At 51.5% G+C, this 21231-nt stretch overlaps 1 protein-coding gene across 4 annotated transcripts in view; it reads right to left on the reverse strand.

The window, feature by feature from the left end:
- Positions 1-21231, reverse strand: part of PPFIBP2 (PPFIA binding protein 2) — a 385547-nt gene that overhangs the window by 15547 nt on the left and 348769 nt on the right. For 2 of the 4 annotated variants that reach the window (XM_049713952.1, XM_049713955.1), the window contains 11 exons: positions 18219-18330; positions 15712-15773; positions 14542-14617; positions 13322-13425; positions 11373-11440; positions 9756-9813; positions 8791-8832; positions 4808-4946; positions 3596-3628; positions 3025-3166; positions 2224-2352 (listed from right to left, as the gene is read on the reverse strand). In XM_049713952.1, the coding sequence (XP_049569909.1) occupies positions 2224-2352; positions 3025-3166; positions 3596-3628; positions 4808-4946; positions 8791-8832; positions 9756-9813; positions 11373-11440; positions 13322-13425; positions 14542-14617; positions 15712-15773; positions 18219-18330 (965 nt within the window). The remainder of the gene's footprint in view (positions 1-2223; positions 2353-3024; positions 3167-3595; positions 3629-4807; positions 4947-8790; positions 8833-9755; positions 9814-11372; positions 11441-13321; positions 13426-14541; positions 14618-15711; positions 15774-18218; positions 18331-21231) is intronic. The other 2 variants (XM_049713954.1, XM_049713953.1) reach the window with 1 other exon arrangement.

The raw sequence follows: 21231 nt of genomic DNA on the forward strand, positions 1-21231 counted from the left end.
TTCATTCCCATTCTCCTTGTCATCCATTGCTACTGTTTACAAAGCACAAAGACACCCAAACAAAGCAACCCTGTGGCTGAACTGAAGTTTCGCCTTCGGCAGAGAAGGTTCCCTACACTGGTTGCCCCATACCAAAGGGACTTGTAAGATGGTGGATGGGCCCTAAGGAAAAATACCTGAGGGTCTTAGAAAAGTTTTACACCCTGACCAGTGATTCCCCCTTCAAGAATCATTCCTAGGGCTTCCCTGGTGGTGCAGTGGTTGAGAGTCTACCTGCCGATGCAGGGGACGCGGGTTCGTGCCCCGGTCCGGGAAGATCCCACATGCCGCGGAGCGGCTGGGCCCGTGAGCCGTGGCCACTGAGCCTGCGCGTCCGGAGCCTGTGCTCCACAACGGGAGAGGCCACAACAGTGAGAGGCCCGTGTACCGCAAAAAAAAAAAAAAAAAAAAAAAAAAAAAAGAATCATTCTTAAAGAAAAGCCAGAAGCGGAACAAAAATCCATCACTCAAGCTCTGGTGGCTTTATTTTTTCATCTCAGAACCATCAGAAACACTCACGCCTGAGGTCAGAAGACTGCCAAGCAGATGAGAATTCTCTTCATGGACTACATGCATATGCTTCCTTTGACTCATTTTCTAATGTCTCTTGAGTTGGTCTCTGCCTTCTCAGACCATGGGCTTAGATTCTCTAGCCTCTAAAAGCTAACGTTTACTGAGCATTTTTTGTGACTAGAAGCGTAAACGCCACTCCACGATGCTGGAGGAGCAGAACCAGGAGGCTACGCGTCCTCAGGTTTCTCTGTAAGGCACCTGGAGGATGGATCTGGGGATGCTCGCCAAAGGTCCTGAGTGTGTACCTGGGAGCGCTTGGCCAAGCCTAGGGGCCTGAGGGGGGCTGAGTGGGGAAGCGGGGTGCATCCGTGTGTGCTCCCTTCTTTGGCGGGGGTCAGGTCTGTGAACGATACGCTGCACCAGGGAAGCATTCTTCCCCCTTCATTGGGATCTAGACTGTATGGTTTCTAGAATTAACACGTGAGTTGTGCACATCTTACTCAGTAATTACCTGCACTTGGCACTGGTTTATGGCAATCTTAGGGGGATGAAATTTAAGAGGGTTAATCTTACTTTTCACTGTTTGGTTAGATTTAAAATGTCACAGTCCAATCCTGAGCAAGGCCCCCAGAAGCCTGACCTTGGCTGAGCAACTCAGACTTTAGGAGATATTCTGCTGGAGACAATGTATCGTGGGGATCATCTGATGGGAGCAGAGGGTACAGAAAAGGGTTTCCCTAAGACGTAGGAGTAAAGATTCACTTGGGCAAGTCGGAAGGGAGGCACTCTTCTCAGAGCAGGGAGATCTGAGGAAGGGGGGTAAAGCTGGTGACTGGAGGGGGTCCACCAGGGCGATCTCCGGGAAAGTTTCATTACTGATGCTTTTTCATTAGGGCGTGATGGGAACAGTCATGCAAAACTTCCCATTTTGATCCCTTTACAACTCCCTCCAGTTAAGCCTTCAGGAAGGTGTGGTACAGTGTGTCATGAGGGATAAGGGCAGACTGGCACCCCGGCACCCTTCTGTAGAGGTCTGTGTGGAAGGAGGGGACCCCGCCCCGGGGGAAGGTGCTGCTCTCTCCCCAGTCTCCCAGGGGAAGGTGACGCTTGAATGGCAGACAGCTGATACCAGGGTTAGATGTGCAGAAGCTCACATAATCCTCACAAGAACTTTCACAAATACTTGTTTTTGACCCCCCCCCCCCGCCCCCGTCCCACTTCAGAGATCAGAAAACTGAGGTATAGAGAAGTTACAGAACCTGGTTTAGGGCTCACTGCCAGGAAGTGGTTAAGCAGAGATCCCAACCCAGGTCTCTGACTCCAGCATCTGTGCTCTGAATGGCTGCAGCGGAGCCTCTCAACCTATCACGCCAAGGCCCTGCCCAGAGTGGGCTGCAGATGTGCAGAGCTGCTGGGGTTCTCAGGGGGGCCGGAGCGCCACCTCCCGCCCCAGCACCTCTGGCTATAGGCAGCCTCTGCCTTTACCTCCATGCACCTATAAATAAGCGTGAGCAATGTCCACACATGTCAAAGGGGAAAGGTTGAGAAGCTCTGCACTAGGGGGTCCTGCCTTCCATCTCTGGAGGCTCTGGGGCATCCAGCCCCCCTTCCCACTCCAGCGTAGCCAGGATTTTACACAGTTCCTTGGAGATGTACTGGAGGGAGCCTTACCTTTTCTGACCCTTGGGGTCTCTGGTCCTAGAGAGTCTTGGCCCTGCAGTTGCCCGGAATCCACCTCGTCGAAACTCGGCCACCCCTGGGGCATCGGTGTTGAAATTTCCTGACTGAGTTCTTCGGATTCTGTGTGGAGAGGAATCCGTGGAGACGTCAGAGGGCAGGCTGAAAGCCTGTAGTCAGTGCACGCCTCCCACACAGGGCCTCACGAGCCATAACCGGGGCTCTGGGGCGGAACCCCTGCTTCCCGGTGCTTCCCCAGAGGTCCAGCATCAAGACCTGTGACAGCTCCTTGGCCAGACCCAGCCTCAATTCTAACCCTGCCTCTGGGATTGGACCCCTCTCCCCGGGGGTCAAAGTGCAGGTTGCTGCCTGAGAGGAGGCCCCAGTTTCTGTCTCATTTCACAGACTCAGTCAGCAGGGCCAGAAAGGACTCATCTTTCTGTCCTCAAAGATTTCTTAAGACACAGACTGAGTCCTGCAGAGGAAGAAACTGGTCTCACCCATGTACCTCTCCGAAGCACATATGTAAGCTTCAGAGGATGTGCTTAGGGTCTGTGGGACGGATGGATGCCTAAAGTGAATGACACGTAAGGCAACCGGCTGTATTTAATGGGCTCCTTTCATAGTTCTCCTTCTCTGGGCCCTAAAAAGTGATTCAAGGTCTCCTCTACACATAACCACTCTGTACTCACTGCTGTCCCAGCATCTAATTATACAGGGGGTTATGGAGGTGTTTTGCCCACTCGGGGACAATATTAATTCCAAGCAATATAATTACGGTCATCACCGACTTACTTTCCCCAGAATTTCTTGATGCCTTTGGGGCTCCGTTTACCATCTGGTGTCACGGGAGACTGGGGGCTGGACTCCGTGCCCGAGGACGTGGGTGAGAGGTCATTGACCACAGCAGTGTCATCCCAACCACTTTCTGTGTCTCCTGAGATTGAAAGAATGGAATGATATGTGAATGACAAGAAGGAACGTGACCTCTGTAAACCTTTTCCCTGAGCCTGGGCCAGCCCTTCAGTGGGAGTCAGGAAGTCTGCCCAGCTCTGCCTTTAGGACAGAGCTTTACAGCAAGATCTCAGAGACCAGCAGGGGCTCAGGCACACTCCAGGTTTTCTCTCTGGGGAGTTAGCGAGCTTAAGGTTTCAAATCTGGGTGAGCGAATGTCTTCAAATCCTAAGAGTTCGGGGTCCCAAAACTTGCAGGGTAACTCCAGCAAGGAGCTTCCTCTCTTTTCCCCCAGGGAGATGCGGGAATACAAGCAGGAGGGGGACGTGGCTGAATGTTCAGGAAAGGGAGGGTGTCACCGGAGGGAAATACGGGAACCTCGCTCCCCACCTCCCCTGGAAGGGTACAGTACCTAGCACGGGGGCACTGACACTCCGGCCACGACCTCCAGCCAACCAAGAAGCAGAGAAGCCACACGAAGAAGCAAGAGAGGCCGAAGTCCAGCCCAACAGAGTTATAGGGAAGCAAAGAAATAAACAAGAGTCATCAGGCAAGAGGGAAAAACTCGAACAGAAAGAAAACTAATCCCACGAGGAAGGATGGGGGTGAATGGTGACTGAGCCTGACCTACAGGGTCACGGCGGCGAGAGGCAGCCCTATGTGAGGGGACTGAATGCTCCTGGTGTCGCTTCCTGGCCGGTGAGGCATCCACGTGCGGGGAGGGGCGGAGGGCAGCGGGGACTGAATACACCGGGCCGCCCACTGCTCCTGTGTGGGTGCCAGAGCTCACTTAGATCAGACGAGAATGGTCCGAAGCTGCAGGAAGTCCACAGTCTTGAGTGTCGCTAGGACATACTCATCTGGAGTTCCTGCAGCCAAAGGCAGGACTGGCCAAGGGCAGAAGCCAACCCTTAGTGGGGAAGCCAAGCCCTCCTGCGCCAGGTAGGAAGAGTCAGGGGGAGGGACGGCTCTGTCGGGACCAGAATGTTCCTCTCTGGGCCCCTCTGATCTGCTGCTGCTATTGGGGAGATCCAGCCTACTGTGCAGAGACCTCCATTTCAGATGCTAAGCGCCAGAAGGATACCTGGGGACTGACAGCCTTGCCCAGTGGCCAGATTCCACTTCTCTAAGGAAACGCTCTCCCTTGGAAGAGCACATGATATCATCCTATGGGTAATAGGGAGGCTGCAGAGAGGAAGGCGGAGACAGGAAAGAGATCAGGAGAACAGAGGAGGAGGGGGCAGGGCCAGGGAGGGGGGAGGGGGAGGGGGTGTCTAAGCGGGAGGGAAAGAGGAATGACGGGAAGGCCAGGAGCAGGTGGAGAGAGAAGGAAGACAGGAGGAGGGGCAATGGGGGTAGAGTAATTGCAGGTGGAAAGAAGGTGGGTACACACCCTGGTTCTCTTGGGCTCTGATGTGTTTCTGGCAGGAAACCTTGTGCCCAGACAGATAGCAATCACCTCTGGACGTGGGACCACCCTGAGGTAGGACTTGTCCCATCCACCCGTGCCCACCCCCGTTCTCCAATTGTGGGCTATGGCGGGGGGTGCAGGGACCTCGTGCAACAGTGGAAATGCCAAGGCCGAGGCTCCAGAGGCCGCCAGGCCTGGCGCCTGGACACTCACTCAGCCTCAGCAGGCCGCTCCCCGCAGGGTCATGTGGGGAGGCCGTGGGAGAAGATCCGGCAGCCTCTCCGTTGGGCGTGGCTCCTGAAAGCTTCCCAGGTAACGTGGGGTACTTGTGCTCCACCAGGAAAGGGCCGTCCTATTGGAAGGAGAGGGAGAGAGAGCCTCAAACCCAGCTAGGAAATCTCTGGATGCAGAAACAACTCCCCGTTCTCTAAGAGCCATTTTTAAACTTAGGCCGACTCAAAGACCCCTCAAAAAGATTATTTATTCCAGGCCAGGAAATGGGATCAGAGCTCTGAGAAAGAAAGAAACTTGCCCAAAGCCACACAGTGAGATGGGGACAGAGTTGAGCCCACATCCAGGGCTGACTGCAGCCGAGTCCAAGCAGAAAGGGAAGCCTTTGCCATTTGGCCTCGCGCTCAGAGGCTCAAGGAATCAACAGCTGTGAACTACCCTTCAAGCTCTATTGAATACACAGACCAGAATTCCAATAAAAGCTATACCTATGGGCTTCCCTGGTGGCGCAGTGGTTGAGAGTCCGCCTGCCGATGCAGGGAACACGGGTTCGTGACCCGGTCCGGGAAGATCCCACATGCCACGGAGCGGCTGGGCCCGTGAGCCATGGCCGCTGAGCCTGTGCGTCCGGAGCCTGTGCTCCGCAACGGGAGAGGCCACAACAGTGAGAGGCCCGCGTACCGCAAAAAAAAAAAAAAAAGCTATACCTATTGCTTTATTGTATGTTTAGAATATATAATATTATCTATTACTTATATATTACGATGATAGTTATTTTGAAAAATACCAGGTTAAGGTGAAGCAAGACGGTAAGCACACACTCGGGGGGAGGTGTGAGCAGAAGCGGGCCAGAGGGCTACATGCCAGCACGGAGCTCCCCAGGAACTTAGGACCACAGTCTGCATGAGGTTCAGCCCCAGCGCAGTGGGCCCCGTGCTCGGACCCCAGCCACAGAAAGGGTCGCGAAGAAACAAGTTGATTTAAAGGGGAAGAAGAATGGCGCTTGTTTGGTCAAGAAGGATTTAATGGGCCGCCCTACATCCACAAACCTGAGGGAAACACAGCGGAATGCATTTGAGTGAAAAGAAAAGAGAAATCAAAGCAACGTTACCAAGGTAATCAACTGTGGATCACTTAACCGGACCCAGAAGAAAAGTAGAAAAGAAGAAAGACAAAACCGATTTCAGACCTGACAAGTCAGTAAAGTAATGGGACACTTCAGTGATAGTAACATCTTTTTTGTTTTGTTATAAATCTATTTATTTATTTGGCTGTGTTGGGTCTTCATTGCTGTGTGCAGGCTTTCTCTAGTTGCCGCGAGCGAGGGCTACTCTTTGTTGCGGTGCATGGGCTTCTCATTGCGGTGGCCTCTCTTAGTTGCGGAGCACGGGCTCTAGGCACACGGGCTGCAGTAGCTGTGGCACATGGGCTTAGTTGCTCCGTGCCATGTGGGATCTTCCCGGACCAGGGCTCTAACCTGTGTGCCTTGCATTAGCAGGCAGGTTCTTAACCACTGCGCCACCAGGGAAGTCCCCAGCGGTGACATCTTTTGAAGTTTCATTTAGTTAAAAGCCAAGTGCCCAATAAATTTCTGAATTCAGTTTGCTTATAAAGGCATGTCCTGGAAATTGTTTGAAATCCAATTCAGTCATTGAACACTGAATACTAATCCTCTATAAATCATCTCAGAAAGGAGAGATACGAGAATAGTGGGCTAAATTTTCAAAGGATTCTGAAGGAACTGGCTGGTGAAGTGGAAATAATTGGAACCGTAAAAGATGGAGACCACACAATTTTTAAATTCATGATGACCCATGAGGTACAGCTGAACCTGATCAGACCTGTGGTCAAGACCAACAGTTTCCAAATACTAGCCCATGCCAGGGCTGCTTCATAACCACCTGGGACACTTGTAAATATAAATTCCCAGGGCCCAACCGCACCCATGAATCAGCCCCTCTGGCAGGGCACCCCGGGAGTCTGTGTTTTTAAAATGAATCTCAGATTATTCTGACGCACAGTCAGGCCCGGGAACCACTGATGGTGGGGAAGGCAGAATTCAAAAAGTTTCAAGAACTGAAGGGCATGTCTCCCAGCTCCAGATTATACAGGAGATGTGGGAGTGGGGAGGGCTCAGGAACAGATCTCCTGTTGCATCATCACACAGGCCTCCCTAAGGCAGGGCAGAGACAACCAAGGCCTCCCATGTGGGCTGCCTTGGGAGGTCGCTGAGGAACTGAGATATAAAGAGGGCAGAGCCTCCTGTAAGGCGGGCTTCAAAGGCGGCCCAGACCTGTGAGAAAGACGATGAAAGGAACCAAGGGCAACAGAAAGGGCTCTCTCTCAGCTCTGCTCGGCCAAGAAGAGAAGCTAGGAAGGAAGGACTCACTGCTGGAGAAAGGGGTGCAACATCGGAACACGACACAGAGGAAACAAATGCTCGAGGTCGGTTCTGCGCCTGCAGTCTCTGAGAAGAATAACCCTGGTTACAGGAGTGGGGGATGGAAATCTCGGGCAAGGAGCAGATGTGGCTGGTGACCCAGCTGCCCTAAAACAGCACAGAGGTAGCACACCTGAGCGGGAAGACCCCAGGCTGTGAGTCAGACCGACTCGGGCCAAACCCTCACTCTCTTGAGGCCCTCAGAACCTCAGTTTTATTGTTTCTAAATAAAGAATAACAATTCCTGCCTCTGGCCTAGCACACGAGGACAGAACTAAACAGAGGCGCAGAGAATTACCCTTTGCCCAGGGTCTGGAGCGACAGCAGTAACCACGACCTCAGTCCCTGGAGCGAGGCGTGCACGGGGCAGACCCCATCTACAATATTAGGCTCAAGTGTGGCCCAGGGCACGACGCAGAGCACGCAGCGAGGACCAAGTGCTCATCCTAAGGTGACAGAATAGAAACTTTAAGGGCTTCTGCCCTGTGCACATGAGAAGATGGTAGCGCAGAGAGGGGCTGAGGGACTGCAGTTCTAGAGCTGTGAGGAGCAGGGGAGACTGACTCCCTCCACGGACTCCACAGCGAGAGCCGAGCCACAGATGCTCCTTCTAGGGAAGCCCAGAGATGGATCTAACAGACAGAGCTGGAAGAGAACACAGGGGGTGTCTTACAATGTCATGAGCTCTCAGTCACAGAAAGCAAGGGCCAGACACCCATGTGAGGGGACGCTACAGAAGGATCCTTGCACCTGAGGCTGAGTGTGCTCCTGGGTTTTTTGTTTGTTTTAATTATTATTTATCTTTGGCTGCGTTGGGTCTTCGTTGCTGCGTGCGGGCTTTCTCTAGTTGCGGCGAGTGGGGGCTACTCTTCGTTGCGGTGCATGGGCTTCTCATTGCAGTGGCTTCTCTTGTTGCAGAGCACGGGCTCTAGGCGCGTGAGCCTCAGCAGTCGTGGCTCGTGGGCTCAGTAGTTGTGGCTCGCGGGCTCTAGAGCTCAGGCTCAGTAGTTGTGGCGCATGGACTTAGCTGCTCCGCGGCATGTGGGATCTTCTCGGACCCGTGTCCCCTCCATTGGCAGGCGGATTCTTAACCACTGTGCCACCAGGGAAGTGCTCCTGGGTTTTTAAAATCATGACTTATCAGCGCAGAAAGGATGAGAGCTGTCATATACCTCTACTTGTGTGCTGAGATCATAATATCCCCCTTCCCAGAGATCAGATCTACTTTGCCTTGTCAAAGAGGAATTATTAGAGCCTATAAGATGGAGGAGATGATAAGAAATCCTATCCCACAGATAATAGAGATGAAAGCACAGGATCCAGCTGGGTGCACATAAAAAGAAAACAGGAGAGGAAGTTTCGTCGTTCCTGTCACCCTGATACCCCTCTCACGGTTAACATATCGTAAGGTTACCAGAGCTGTAACTTGCTAAGTGAAAAGCCTCTGGCAAACACAAACAGCACAAGCTCACAAACACAAACAGCACAAGCTCACATAGACGAAAGGGACATGCGGTTAATGTACCTTGGGTTCTACCACTGGGGACAGCTGGTTCCCACCGATGCACTATGGGATGGCAAGGAGGATTTCAGTTATGTGGAGAAAAGGAGAACTGCGTTAGTCACAACAGCAACTCAGGGCCACCTGCCTGCCTGAACCTGCCAGGCTCACCCCTTCCTCTTTATGTCAGATCATCACCATCCGTGGAGCAAACACAGGTCACTTTCCGACCTCGTGGACACATGTCCCCGGGCAGCTGCCAGCAATCTGACTGGGGGAGCGAGAGGCACGTGATCGTGGGAGCAAAGCCACTGCCAGCTCCATCCTTCCTGGTTTTCTACTGTATCACCTGGGAGTCTGGCGTACTGCTGGACATCGAGGGATCTATGCGGCAAGGTCACTGAAGGTTGTCTATAGGGCAGGACCCCTGCATCTTCAATGACCTTGCTGCTCAAGAGCCTGTGACCCACCCCCTTCAGCATGGGGGTTACCCACCTGGTCAGGGGCCACAAAGCCCTCCTCATGCCTTTCTAGACTCCTTAAAAAGCTTCCTCTCCAATCTACTTTATCCCATAACCCACCCCCGGGGTCTCCTTTATCCACATTATGTCCTCATTCAAAATCTGTGCAACACTCCCAAGTGCCCTGGAGAAACAGGGCCCGGATTCGAGATGTCCTCTGGCTCCATCTGACTCGTGGCTCTGACCTTACTCCCTCCTACTCCGCACCATTTCCCCTGCCCATGCCCACCTCAGCGTCTTCTCTCACCAGCTCTAGGTAGCGTGTCCTGACTTGCCCTGCCTCTAGGATGCCTTGGGCTGCACTGCACCTGAACATTTTCTCAGAATGTTCCTGTAATTCCTGCCTGCCCAGCAAACTTGATAAAAGCTTCCACGAGGTAGGGACAGCACCCAGCCTGTGAATCCCAGGACTGTGCTGGGCACAAAGAAATAACTCAGACATCTTTATGGATAGACTGACGGGCTGACCTTATCCACGGATTCACTTCTCAGGTCTTCGAGACTACAGGAGAGTTTTTTCTGAGCCCTGGAAAAACACAAAAGAAAGTCAATAAGGAAACAGTAACTGGAGAAGGAGGTACGTGGTATCATTCGCGCAGAGGACACTTCAAATGTTTAACTGGTAGTCTATCTTGGGCTTAGGGTCAAGGGCAGGAAAAAAAACAAAACAAAACACCCTCTCATCATAACCATTACACGTAAGATGAGAACGGCCCACTTTGGGGATGGCCTGGTCTGACAATGTCTTGGTGAGGGCATGAGAGCATCACCGAAATCCAAATCAAAAGTCCTTGGCATTCCTCAAAAACCCTGAATACACTCAATTCAGTGGTATTGGTAGGAGCTGGCTGTTGTGTGGTCATAAAAGAAGGCCAACGTCTGTGGAGTCAAAAGCCAATACTGCCTTGTCTGTGAGTCTAACAGTAACCCAGCGAGGGAGGTGGTGCCGCCTTGGAGTGGAGACGAGCACATCAGCCACAGCTCCAAAGCGTCACCTGCTAGGGTCCTTCAACCCTCTGCTCTGTCTCTGTATGCCCTGAGCAGTCTGCTCAGAGGAATTTGCTTTCTCCGGGGCTATTGTGCAGAGAAGGGCACCAACTGGATAGAGAAGAGGCGACAGGGTTGCCTTGTGTCAATTCTCCTGGGCAGTGATATTTCTCAGTTCATATGAATAAAGCAGCATCTGTTAGTACATTCGTCTCTTGTGAGTCTGGTCAGTGTGAGTCACTCAGTGCCGACTTCTGAGTGAACTCATCAACCAAATTTCTTCTGCAAAACTAAGGACTGGCCAGTGGCCCTCCTTGACGCTGCTGTTTTCCTCTGAGGCTAAAGGCTCAGGGAACAATGGCTTTCTGGAAATGGGGGTCAGAGTGCACAGGCTTCAGACCTCTGAAGACTCAGTGCCTGTCTGGGGAAGCTCCCACCACGCTTGCGGCTGTCTTCCCCAGACACCCTGGCCGAAAGGCAGCCTGCTCTCGGCAGCAAAGCTCCAGAGCCCCGTAACCTGGAAATGTGTTCTAAAGAGCTGAGGTAGGGAACTGGAGCTAGGTTCATTTTCGAGGGAACCAGTCAGGGGGCAGCGAAGTGACCCCACAGGCCAGCCTGTGATACGCTCATTGCTACGTGAAGCTTCCCCAAAGCAACCGGACCAACTTCCCTGCGAGGAGGAATGGTCCTCCCTGGAGAATGTGGAGTGTCACAGGGCTAGATTCCCTGAGAGCAGGAAGGGTGTTCAGAGGGGCTGACGGGAATGACAGGTGCACCTCACGAGATGCTCTGAAGAACCACTAGGGGGCACAGATGAGGTGCAGCCACCTCTTCTCTGAGGCCCCAACCCCTGGCCAAGTCTTTTCTCAGTGACAACGACCCGGACCTTCAGCCTGTGGGAAGGGAAGGCCCTCTGTGGCCAGGGCAGGTAGGCAAGGTTCATGACTGCTCCAGCATTTTGGCCCTGGTGACCACTGCTGGGGCCAAAAGGGAGGACAGGTGTGCTCAGGACATGGTGGCTGTGCTCACTGCCACGTCTGGAGCCCCGAGAGGGGCCTGAGAGCACAGTGGCTCCACGGAGGTGCTTGGGCCTCCTACCTGGTTTCCAGTGATTTCTGCGGTAGCGGGGGTGGTCCCGCCATGGGAGAGCTACCTCTTGGAGATACCTGCACCGGAAACGGAAGAGTCACTGGACAGATACTGTTTGGAGACTACCCACCATCCTTTCCCATTTTTTGGACAATTCCTCTTGGGGAGTTACATCTCCACCCCTGGTGGCTACATCAATTCCAATGCCTTGCTTTTTTAAGATGCCAAAAAGGAAGACATACTGGAAAAGACCAGGCGCGTTCAGGGTGGTATGGCTGTAGACAAGGAGGAAGGTATACTGAACAACCTTGGCCAACTTGCCTCTCCTTCCAGGGCCTAAGTTCACATTCTAGCAGTAGAGTCCTGACAAGTCAGTCCTGAGACCTGAATCCCTGGCTGCCCCTGCCTTTTCTGAGCTTGGTTCTCCAGCTTTTCCTTTCATTCAGTGAGCCACTGCACACCCTCTTAAAAACATTCCTTGTTGGCAAAGGTCAGCCGGAGTCGATTTCTGCTGGCAATGAGCAACTCTGTAATTCGTATAGTCAATCAACAAACACGAGCAACATCTACTGCCTACCAGGCCCTGTGCTGGGTGTGGGGCAAGCACTGCCCACATCAGGGAGTCAGGTAAGTTAATTAGGATGAAAGAGCAATGCAACATGTCCCTCTGATACCAATACCTATAATATAATATGGGGATAAAGGGGAGGGAGAGGATCCTTCTTGTTGGTGGGAAGGTTAGGAAGGCTTCAGAGGGGAGAACACTTGAGCTGAATCTTGAGAAATGAGAATGAGCTTAGCAAGGAGGCCAGAAAGGCAAGAGTATCAAGGGTGGAATGAACGTGAGCTAATCTGGTGGAAGATAAGGACACAATTTGATGTCTTTCCTGTCTGCAAGGGCTGCCTCTATTCTCTAGATCCCGGTATCTTTTTGGTCTACCATAGAAAGAACCCTGGCATCATAGTATGTAAGTTGTTAAACGCCTGGGCTTTTGTGTTCAAGTCCAAGTTCTGCCATCTACTTGCTGGGTGACCTAGAGCAGATTACTTACCTTCTCTGAGCCTCAGCTGCAACACAATAAAAGAATCCCAAAGGGGTCATGAGGAGTAAATGAGGTGAGTCACGTGCAGTGCTCATCACAGGGACCACCCAGAGGTACTGGGCATCAGTTACTGCTATCATTGCCAGCAATCTGGGATGCCTGCTCTGACTACATAACTGGGCCACCGGGTGACACTTTTGCTCCTCCCTTAATTAAAAGGGTTGAGTTGGACCGCTAAGATCCTTTTTATTGTGACTGTTCTGGAGTTTCAAGAACCTTTTGGATCCTGGGCTGAAACCCCTTCTTCATCTGAGATCTGTATCTATGAGTTAATTTGCCTACGTGTATCTAGACTAAGTCCAGAGAGGTTCATAGAACTGGATCAAATTTTAAACAAGAAAAAAGGAAATCTGTATGCTGGTTATAGGGGCAGGACGTTGTCTGTGAAATAGGAATGTATCACTTCAAAAGTTCAGCTATCCCTCCAAATGAGCAATATGCATTCATTCATTCATTCAACAAATATCTGTTGAATCCTACTGGGTACCAGGCATCACTGCAGATCCTGGAGAGACAGTGGTAAATAAAACAAAGAACACCTTTGGTCTAGGCTATAGTCCAGAGAGGAAAGGCAAAAATAAGCAAGGAAACCAGTTAAAAAAGAAAATTCCTATCCTGGGAAGTCCAGTATCCACTATGCTGTCCCTCCCAATGGGAACACAGGCCCTGACTGCTCCCCAGCCTCAGTGCTCTTCCCAAGGCCTCGGGGGCTAACTCCATTGATTTAATTTTTTCTACCTGTCAAGATTTACACCTGAGACATACCTGACTGGTACCTGATTAGATCCTCCCCCAGGCCCAGGGTAAGCTCCTGGGGCCTGCTGAAACCCCACATCATGACCGGAAACACAGTACCTCTGGTTTAAAAAGTTCTTCAGGGCCTTTATTTGCAGTGTTCCAGTTTCTGAAACCTCCCTCCAATTCTTCCTCATTGATTGAGAGAGTTCTTTCTGAAGGCCCTGGAAGCATTAACGCAGAAGAGATAATTACTACCACGTGACTTGTTTAGAAACCTATAATTGTACCACAAAATCCTAACGTTGTTTCTCCTTCATTAAGAAGGACAAAGAGGGACTTCCCTGGTGGTGCAGTGGTTAGGAATCCGCCTGCCAATGCAGGGGACACGGGTTCGAGCCCTGGTCCGGGAAGATCCCACGTGCCGCGGAGCAACTAAGCCTGTGCGCCGCAACTACTGAGCCTGCGCTCTAGAGCCCGCAAGCCACAACTACTGAAGCCTGTGTGCCTAAAGCCCATGCTCCGCAACAAGAGAAGCCACCGCAATGAGAAGCCCGTGCGCCACAACTACTGAGCCTGTGCTCTAGAGCCTGCGAGCCACAACTACCGAAGCCTGTGTGCCTAGAGCCCATGCTCCCCCACAAGAGAAGCCACCGCAATGAGAAGCCCGCGCACCGCAACAAAGAGTAGCCCCCGCTCGCCGCAACTAGAGAAAGCCCACGTGCAGCAACGAAGACCCAACGCAGCCAAAAATAAATAAATTTATATAAAAAAAAGGACAAAGAAAAACATAAAGGGACATTAAAAGTGTGATTCAGAAGATTCTTCAGGGCAACACAAACAGCTCTTACTGCCCTGTGACTTCCTATGGGAACCCAGGTGCCCGGCAACTCAAAGAAGGCTCCCCAAGTGTCCTGGCGTCTGCTGGGGAAGCTTTTAGATTCTCCAGGAGGTGGGGAGGCTCTAATCCCCAACGAGGGTATTAAGCTGCCTTCGGATCCAGGTTTGACTGCCCTCACTGCCTCTAAGAGGTGTCCTGGGCAGATGCGTAGATCTTCCAAGGGTAGGGATCGCCAATGGCTCGAGTTGAAGGCTGTCTTTCCTTGGCGATCTGGGTAGCTCCTGGAAGCTCTGAACTGACTCTGCCATTTGCCACAACTTCTGGCAAGCAACGGCTGCCAGTGTCCCCCCACCCAGGGCAGTCTAACCAGCTCCGTTCTCCAGCAGAGCATTTCTCCAAATGAAGATGAGGACTCTTCTGGCAGGTCTGCCCCTGGATTTAACACCGTAGAGATGGGATATGTGGGGGAGAAAATGGCAAAGCTCCCCCTTGCTCTTACCTTGAGTTGCCATCACGATCTCCTTCACCCTTCGGTACTGGTTTAACAGCCCAGTAAGCTCCTCTATCCGACGGTCCTGTCACAGGACAAGACAGATTTCTATGTAAACACCACCACTGGTACCTGGCGATTTCATCTGGGGGCCCTGGCTGTGTTCTGGGCACACTGAGAAGAAATGCTATGTGGAAGCCATAGAATATTCCAAAGGGAAACACAGTGTCCAGGCCCTGGGTTCTCAGTGGTCTACCTCCTGAGCAGCTGTAAGCACTCTCGCCTCTACCTGAAGGCTACGAGTCCAATATCTAGTCATAAAACACTCCCTGTTTGATACAGCCTTCGAGGGGCTCAAACATTTCCCGAAGCAGGAAACTCATTGTCTTCCTACCCGCCTGACATAGCCATTGAAATCTGCCTCCTGGTCCGAGTATTGTCCTCTGGAGCTACGTGAAAAAAAAAAAAAAAAAGACTAAAATAAAGCTGTCGTATTTCTCTCAAAACTCTCACTTGCTCCGTAGGAGGCTGAGATTCCTTACGCAATAGGGGAAATACCCAGAGATCATTTCTTTCAGCAAAGGCTGGGGACCTGGGGAGGCCACACAGATTTCAGAGCTAGATAAACTTGGGTATGACCCTGGCTCTGCTATCTACTGTTACCTGACCTTGGGCAAACCTACATTAGCACTTTGAGTATGTTTCCTCGTCTGTAAAATGCAGGGTTGTGATCCTTAGAGCTGACGTTTTTGCCAGACAGGTGCTCTCTAGTTACGGAGGTGGCTATTTTATGATTATGCATCACCAGTTACGATGGGTCTATCACCAGGTCATGAACGTGGGAGACTGGTGAACCGTTCTTGAGTTTTGCCAGTACTGTGAGCAGCAGCTATGATATTGGCAGTAACCTCAGTGGTATTTTTTCCCCTACACCTGCATGAACAGGAATGGCTTTATTCTGCCTTTGGGAGATGCCATTTAGGCAAAGCTCCCAGGCATCAAAGCCAAAAACAGGTGGCTGAGACACGTGTCTAGGAGGAAGAGGCCATTCTCCTGACACTTCCCTGAGTCGGTGGTCTGATGGGCACAGCCCTGTCCAAAATATCAGAGACTAATAGGACCAAACAGAACCAGGAATGTCAGCAGGGGAAGGGCAGGGCCGCTCCGTGGCCATCTTACCTTATCTTCATTGGCAACAAGCAAAGTTTCCATCCCCATTTTCAGACGTTGGATTTCTTGGTCTAAAAGAATTTAGGTATAGGAAGAATTATTTACGTAAATGCAGACAACTATTCCCACCTGCTAAGACGCTAAGACTTTCCATATGAATAAGTTACACGTGGCTCCCTACTTCTTTAAAGAGCCCATGATGGTGTCTGGCATAGAGTCAGTCTCGTTACATATTTGTTGGACTATTAAACGAATGAACCTACTATTTTGTCTTCTCTTTAGAGACATTTGTGGGGAAAAAACAAAATGCCATTTATTCAAGGGTGACACAGAGGAACCCCCAAATCTTTCACAACTGACATCCCACAAGGAAACAGACATTTATCCTTTATGACTTGAGTAGGCATGTACCTGGGCGGCTGCTAACTAGTTTTAGAGGGAATCACACTGTCCCGTGGATTGTAGCAGAAGAGAATTTAAAATGAGAAAGGAAAGGAAGTCTATAGCTGAACAGAGACAGGGCAAGAATGATTATGTAAAAAAGAGTCAGGTACTTGGCTCAATTGACAAGGTCACAGTCGGAATTGACTAACAGTGTTTAGCTGGATCTATAAGTATGTTAAAACAAACTCTATGGTTAAGGAAAGCAATCTTCGTTCATCATAAGCCTACAGAATTTCTCTATGGGCCAAGGGATCTTTGTAAGTCTGTGGTGGACAACACATTGCCTTCTCTCACCTTGGACCCAAGAGACTCTCTCGAATTCTTCCCAAACTAGTCTGGAGAGCCAGGTCAAAGGCTAAAGCCTAAAGGAGCTGGGGGTCTTTCTGCCCAATATGTGGAGGTCTAAGAATTAACACATAGCTAGTTTTTCCAAGCAAAGCCCTATACCCGTCCCCAAATTGGGTACTACACAGAATAGGGATGTCTACGTAAGAGAAATACAGACAAGGGGACAAAAGTACGTATAGTCACCCCATCTCCTTTCGGGATGCTTGCTACAGCCGGCAAGAATAGGAAGAATGGATTTAGGACTTTGTGTAACTAGTTGTAGGGATTCAGCTTCAGAGGGAGGTGCAGAGTGCTGTTCACTATCTTAGGCTCTTGACGGCTAAAGATCAGCTTGGCAACCCAGTCTGTGGAGGGGAGGGCTGTAAGCTCCAGACGAAGGCCGGCAAACCTCGATGCCTTGGGCAGGCCGCAGCCAGAGCAAGGCCCCGAGCACCAGCTCCAGGAGGCGCCCGGTGATGGAATGCGGTGGGGCCTGGAAGGCGAGGCCTGTGGGGAAGCACGGAGTGCAGGGGAAGCCTGCCTGGCCCACAAGTCAGGGCCTGGGGAGCTCTTTATGCAAGTTTAGCATCACAGACAGTCTAGAGTATCTCAGGGGTCTCCACATTAAGCCATGGCAAGTAGGTGACATACTCAGTGGCTTGAGAAGAGAAAGGCTGGCGGAGGGATGAACACATGGGTCACTAATTTCCTCCTCCCGCCTAAGCCATTGTTTCAGGGCTGCACAGCTTCCCCACCCCCGCCAGGGATCCAAGCTAAGCGGTGCTGGTGCCGAGGCCCAGCTGCAACTGTAGTGGGGCTAGTTCACAGGGCTCCCCAGCACTGCTCTGCAGCCTGGGGGCCAGAGAAGCTGGAGGGTGTGTGATCATTTTGTGTATAAGGCAAATAGCTGTAAATATCAAATACGCATTAAGAATACTTGAGGATTTAGCCTCTATTTTTAATCAGCAAGACTTGAACTCCTCAGGGACCATTCACCATCCTTTCACTTATTCAATAAATATTTCTTAGGAGCCATGGGCTGAATGCCATGTGAAGCTCTGTGGATATGGTCTCAAATAAGAGAGACACAGTCACTGCCCCAGAAGGAGGATGACAGTCTATATAAGACCTCACAAAATACAACACTGATCAATTACAATAAGTACTATGAAAGAAAGAAAGAGTGCTGAGCTTGAGAAAAACGGGGGCACCTAGTTGAGGTAGGGTGGCCAGGAAAGGTCTTCCTCAGAGGTAATAATGGGAAATAATGGGAAATAACGCATCTGTTTCTGTAACCTCAGGCTCTCATGTGAGTACCAGGCAGGGCTCCATTCAACGACTGAGTGAACTGCTAAAGCCTCTTCTTTGGTAATAACACAAAGACAAGTCCTTTCAATTAAGGGAAGGAGTAAAAGCCCCAGAGGGAGCTGCACAGAGAGCTTCAGTGGTCAGAGTGCATCTGAGAAAAGCCTTCAGAGCTGAGTCCTCCGGACAGGGGAGGGGTTCATGGTAATGATTCAACTGAGTCCTCCGAACAGGGGAGGGGTTCATGGTAATGATTCCACAACAGAGCTGGGCTTTATAGGCCCATGCGTGCACACACGAACACACACACACACACGTACGTGCACATTTGATGCCTCCTCACACAGCAGTACACACACCCAGAGACACACATGCCCACTTACAAGAGAGGGCCCAGGGCCAAAGGGCAAACTGCATTCGGTCACAGTCAGCCCAGTTACCTTTCTCTGCATGGTCATTGTGCAGAGCTGCAGTCCGGGAGAGCTGACTGTGCAGACGCTCAATTTCTGCATCCTTCAGGGCTACCTGCTCTTGCAGCTGGGCTACCTCAGCCTGGAAGAGAAAAAGCCATCCTACCAGCTCAGAGGGACTACCAGACCATGACAAAGTACCTCAAGTCAGAGCCCAGGGCCAGTGGGTCCGAGGACACATTAGGAAGTAAGGAGCAAAGCTGCCAGAGGTGAGCAGTGAGAGGTGTTCACCGCCCTCCCCACAAGGTGGAGCTCTGCGGAATGAACGCGCTCTTCCTGGCCACTGAGGACATGCCCGTGGCCCTGGCCATCCACCTGCTCTTTCTCCTGCATCCTCCTGCCTGACCAGGCTCTTTCCCTCCCATGCCTTCTGCAGCCAAAATAAGTCAGAGGCCTGAGGAGGTGGGAACGTGCTCAATGGGAGGGCTGCCCTTGGCCCAGAGATGGATATTCTCTTTCTGGACATGGTCTTCCTTCTCCCAAGATATTCTGCAGTAGCATGTCCGTAAACCACTGTAACAAGTACGTTCATCTTTCGTTTTTCCACCCCATACAGGAAATACAGTGGAAATCAAATCGCTACTAGTAGACAATGAGTGAGCCAAGAGTTCCCTCCCTCAAACTCTCCCACCCTGAATGCACAGCCACAGCCTCTGCCCAACCTCAGACATCTATGCTCCTTTACCCAAATGAAGTTACATACAAGCATTGCGTACAGCATTCAGGTGTGCTGAGTGGACGTACTTTTGTAAATCAACACAGGTGCACACACACATTCACGTGGGCAGCAGCACTGGGTGGTTCCCAAGTCTCTACCAGCAGATTAAACTGCACACGTAACAGCAAGCCAGGTGGTCCCTGTGCTCCCATACTGATTAGAAGGTCAGAACTGGGTAGGTCCCGTCCTGAGAGGCACGCTGGCTTTGGAGTTAAACTTGGATTCTCTCATTTCCTAGTTGGGTAAGTGGTTTAACATTTCTGAGTCTTGGTTCATCTATAAAACCAGGAAAACAGCATTTAGCACACGGGGCTGCAGTAAGGAGTAAATGTGGTAAGGGTCATGAACAACTTAGTCTCATGCTCAGTAGATAGTAAGTCCTCAATAAATGCCACTTCTGTTACTGCTCTCATCCTACTCCTTCCCTTATGGATAACTAGCTAGTGCTCTGAGCATCACACCAGACTAAGAGGGGCTTCCCTGGTGGCGCAGTGGTTAAGAGTCCACCTGCCAATGTAGAGGACACAGGTTCGATCTCCGGTCCAGGAGGATCCCACGTGCCGCGGAGCAACTAAGACCGTGTGCCACAACTACTGAGCCTGCACTCTGGAGCCCGCGAGCCGTAACTACTGAAGCCCGTGCGCCACAACTGCTGAGCCCATGTGCCACAAGTACTGAAGCCCGTCTGCCTACAGCCTGTGCTCCGCAACAAGCCAAGCCACCACAGTGAGAAGCCTGCGCACCGCAATGAAGAGGGGCCCCCATTGCTGCAACTAGAGAAAGCCCACGTGCAGCAACGAAGACCCAACTCAGCCAAAAATAAATAAATATGTAAATAAATAAAATAAAATCTATAAAAAAGAAAAAAAACAAAACAGACTAAGAAAGGGGGTGAGAACTAACTCCCAGCCAGTCAACGGCACACACAGCAAAAGCTTCTACTCTGGGCACCCGCCCCCCATGTGGTAGCCCAGTCGGGCCCCACCTTTATTCTGCAAGGTTACGGTATGGGCTCGTCCTATCCCGAGGCCGTTTTTGAACAAGTCAAGTAATCAAATGAGCACTGGTCCTGTTGGTGGCCCTTCCACCAAACAGGCCTGTGTTCAGCTTCAGGACACACGGGCTGAGAGCCTACTCTCCATCGCCCCATGCTCACTGTGTTCTTACATCAACCCTCACGCAATCCTCACAGGAAACCATGGGAGGAAGCAGTACCCCTGCATGTCACCGGGGAGAAAACAGGATTAGGGAAGGATTCGACTCCCAAGTCACAGAGCTATTCAGCGACCAGGCCAGGACGTGCTCCCTGCCTGCTCGAAAGCCAGGGCTCCACCCAGCCTAGGCTGCCTGCGGCTGAGTTAATAGCACAGATGAGGGCTCCTCGTACGGGGAGAGGGCTCCCTGAGCCCACCTCAAGGTTCTGGAAAAACCTTCCCTAACATCCCCAAAATGGGCCCATGTAAAAACAAAGAGGTGGCAAAGGGGTGGGTTTCCTTACCCAAAGTCCCTACAGAGCACTGTCCCTTTGCTTGGTGTCCACCCACAGAGGACAGAGAGCTGGGTCCAGCTGTACCAAACGGCTTGCAGAGACTCGCGGCCATGGGCAGCTTTGCACAGCTAACCCAGGGCCTTGGAGCCCATGGGCTTACAATTGATGGCGACAGTGGCTTCTGAAAATATTAGCCTTGGGACTCAATCCAAATGCCTCTCATTTCTACAAGGGCCAGAATATTCTTGGAAGATATTCTCTTAACTTTTCTTGCACCTTCCATACCCATTTCTCCCCTTCCCTGTAGACAGGGTGAGAGCTGTTAGGAATCCGGATGCCCGATTCTTGTCTGCGGGCCCCACAGTGGACACCAGTGATGAGATGCTATCAAGGCAGAGCCCAGGCTCTTCTTCTGAGGCCTGCCTCTGGGTGAAGTCATTTATTTACAACTCTACAGACCAAGTGGCTGGGCCCAATCTCCCATGTGCCCATTTTCACAGAATAGGCCAGAAATGACAGGTCCTCTCTTACGCTGAGAAAGGTATCTGTCCCTAAGCTGGGACGTCTACAACAGCCCAGAAGCCGTGCACCTGACCATGGGGAAAAGTATGCTACTGCCATGGCCACTGAGGCTGGAGCTGTGTGGTGAGAGGTCTGGGACAAAGCCAGGCAGAGATGGGGGCTCTGCCTCCCTGCAGATTCTGGGCCTTATTAAACCCAGGGACCCTGCCCTACCGCCGCTGCACTGAAAGATGAAGCACACTGACGGACTGAGA

The sequence above is a fragment of the Orcinus orca genome, chromosome 8 (assembly GCF_937001465.1).
Source record: "Orcinus orca chromosome 8, mOrcOrc1.1, whole genome shotgun sequence".
NCBI lineage: Eukaryota > Metazoa > Chordata > Mammalia > Artiodactyla > Delphinidae > Orcinus > Orcinus orca.